General features: G+C 31.6%; 1 protein-coding gene across 1 annotated transcript; it reads right to left on the minus strand.

The window, feature by feature from the left end:
* Nucleotides 1-769: 769 nt before the first annotated feature.
* Nucleotides 770-1,321, minus strand: LOC113870078. The gene has a single exon (XM_027506677.1). The coding sequence runs from the start codon at nucleotides 1,319-1,321 to the stop codon at nucleotides 770-772; it is 552 nt and encodes a 183-aa protein (XP_027362478.1).
* Nucleotides 1,322-3,466: the final 2,145 nt, after the last annotated feature.

The following is a 3,466-nucleotide window of genomic DNA, read 5'->3' on the forward strand; positions in this document are numbered from 1 at the left end:
TGATTTTCTGCTCTATTTTTTTTTTAAAATATCTCCATTTTCATGAACTTTTTACGAAAAGCATTACTGCAAAAATGTTAAAAAAGACTAACTAGAGGTATATATGATTATGTAAATTTCTAGCTTTTCAATATTGTGGATCTCAAATGTTGAAAAATTGAATAAAAGGACATTAAGTGATGAATGTATTCTGTGTCAATTCTATCGTTGATAAAGCAAAACGGCGAAATAGCAAAATAGACACAATAATTTCCCTCAGTAAATTTGATTTGCCAAAACAACCAAAAATATTAAACACAATCGGATGTCCTCACATGAAACTGGAAAGCAGCAAAATAGAACGACGAAGAATGAAATAAGATGGTGCTTACTAAAAATTGAGGAGGAAAAAAGAGTACCTGCAAGGTTGGGCAAGTGAATCTCTGTACCAAGTCAATGTAATTTTTCTCAAGAAAGAAATCTAGGGTTTAGACGGAGGAGAAGAATAAATTTGGTTTTATAAAGTCTTATTCGATTTAATATATTATAACCAATTTACATCCAAATTTTTTTTCTTATGGATTGAGATGTCTAAATCTTTAAAAATTTTAGACTTTTAAAACTGGTTGGGCTTGGTTATGGATTGGCCTTTTATGTTTGGATTTTTTGTGTACCCCTATTTTTAAGCATTCAATCAATATACATACATTAATTAACAATCCCATAATCAATGTTGGAATTTTTTTTATATTTATTTCTTTCTTTCTCTTTTTTTTAGGTTTTACAAATGCTACTGGAATTTGGACTCTTTCACTATCTTAAAGAATTTCCCCCTCCCCCACTGTAACGTCCTTTGAGACAACATGTCCCAAAAACTAGATCTGTGGAAGCCAGAATTCACACTGACTGCTGCTCGTATCTCTGGCCTCTGCCCATTCTCAAACCGGGCACATATATCTTCGTCTTCATCCTTGTGCTGGAAATGTGGCAAGTACTTCATGAGTTCAGGGAATTTGGCAACATATTCTCCCACAGACATATTTCCTTGTTTTAGCTCAAGAAATTCCTGGACCTTTTGTTTATTCAAATTTCTAGGGAAGTAGTTCCCTAGAAACATACCTTGAAAGCTTCCCAATAGATATATCCTTTTTCCTATGACAGAGTTTGACTGGCAAACTTCCACTAGTCCTCTGCTTCTTCTCCCAACATATAGGTGACATAAAACCACCTTATGCTCCTTGCGATATCCCATCACATTAAATATCTTTTCTATATCCATTATCCACCTCTGAGCACCTTCAGGATCAAATTTCCTCTCAAACTTCGGAGGGCTATGTTTCATGAATGAAGAGAGTCCACAATCTACTGGCTATGCATCTTGGTTTTGTACAAGTTCTTTAGGACTTGCGCTATGCGGGCCAAGATCTCATTAATAGCACTAGCAGGTCTACCTCTACCAACCATAGTTCTAATTCTATAAAATCAAATTTCACATATCAGCTTTCATTCCAACACATTTCATATCAAATTCAAAACATACAAACACTCCAAACATCTCAATCAAAACAAACAATTCACATCCAGTAGGTTGTATTAACAAACAATTTCTAACCAATATCACATTATCACGATAAACTAGTCCCATACTCTAGGCAGGTTTGGATGAACTGCTCTGATACCAAATTATAACGTCCTAATATCAAATTTTCGTACAATGCATATTTTAGTCTTTATCAATCTATATAAATTACATTTTTATGTTTAATTAGTTTTTGACAATTTGATAGAATTTTTTTTCCAGTAATATGTGTATATGGTCGAGAATTTCTAGCTTCACAGTATTAATAAAACAATATCAATAAATTACGAAATGAATAAATAATCCTCCTAGCTAAGTTTTAGTATGCTCAATGAGAAACTTGAATATACCTTATATATATATATATATATATATATATAATTGACATACGGTTTGTCATAATATACAAAACTTAAAATAACATTTACATTATCAAAATATTTACATCATATAAGAAAATTTACAATCCAGAGCAGTCTCAACTCAAACACCAACACTCAAGACTGCCGGAGTTCTAACAGTACCTCTGTATATATATACACATAGAGTCTGGTGTATTCTACTCCTAGAAAAGTCAAAAGGTATATTACAAGAGAAATCCATCTTTAACATAATAAAAATCCTAGGTTCATCTTCTACAAGTACAACAAATTTAAAATAATTTACTCTCTGATATTCATTAAATATATAATTTAATCTAAAATGTACAGATCTATCTATTAATCTAATTCTTCCCTAAGGCTCTGTCATCCTGAGTTCTTAAAAATTTAGTACGGATGAGTATTTATTCTGTCCTTTACAAACATTTAGCATACAATCAAAATTTTAACATAAATACAACACATTCAATTTCATGAATTCATTTTTACAAACACATTCACCTCACACATAACATTCAAATAATTTATTATTTAATTCCTTTCTCTTATTTCAACATGCACTTTCAGTGCACTGTAATCACAGATATCGATGTTTTTAGCACTTCTTGAGGTTTTACTCAACTAGGTAAATAGTTGTCAGTTAGCCTATGTACACGGATACAACATGTACAATAATCGAGCCATTTAGCAAAGAAATAGTTAGGAGTCTAGTCAAGAGACGAGTTTGAGGCTATGTGATGCATTCGCTCTCATAAAGAGTGTGTATAGATACGCGAATGTCGCTCACCACCCTACATTTCCCTTAAATTTTTATCGTCTCCAGACTCTATACCCTCAGTGTATCTTTGTAACTAGTCATACTAGATCAAATCCATATCCGACTCTTAGATCGTTCTTAAATTATTCTCTTTCTCAATCATCAGATCGTGCTTAGTAAAGTACTTCTAGACTAAGTCCATTCCACAAATATATTCATTGATACAATTTTAACCGTAAATCATTTTATATCAACATCGTTACCATATATCATTTTACTCAAATATATTTCATAAAATAATACAAAATCACTCAGCAAGTTCCATAATATTCCATATCAGGTACTCATCATACAATGCAAGTAAGCATATGTCAGCCATTTGGCCCAAATAATCAATCAGTCTAAATAATCAAACAAACATATTTTTATTCATACTCCATACAATAGATATCTCAATCATCCATTCTCATACCATATTCACATAATAGTACTCTATAAGCATAAAATAAATATCATACGATAATAATCAAATAGAGTTCTTCTTACCTCAAAGATGAGTTTATGGAGAGATGTTGAAAAGGATTAAGGTTCACAGATGGAAGTTCTCCTGAGTATCAAGAGATATCCATAAGAACAAAAACATGAAAAACGATTAGAGAAACTCAAGTTTAATCCAAAGAAACTTACTTAGAGTCGATTAGCTTTAATGTCTAAGTTCAACTTTGAAGAGAAAATGAAATTTTTGTGGCTTTTATCTAGGTAAAAGGAAGA

Source organism: Abrus precatorius, unplaced genomic scaffold (assembly GCF_003935025.1).
Source record: "Abrus precatorius isolate BTA unplaced genomic scaffold, Abrus_2018 Scaffold6, whole genome shotgun sequence".
Lineage (NCBI taxonomy): Eukaryota > Viridiplantae > Streptophyta > Magnoliopsida > Fabales > Fabaceae > Abrus > Abrus precatorius.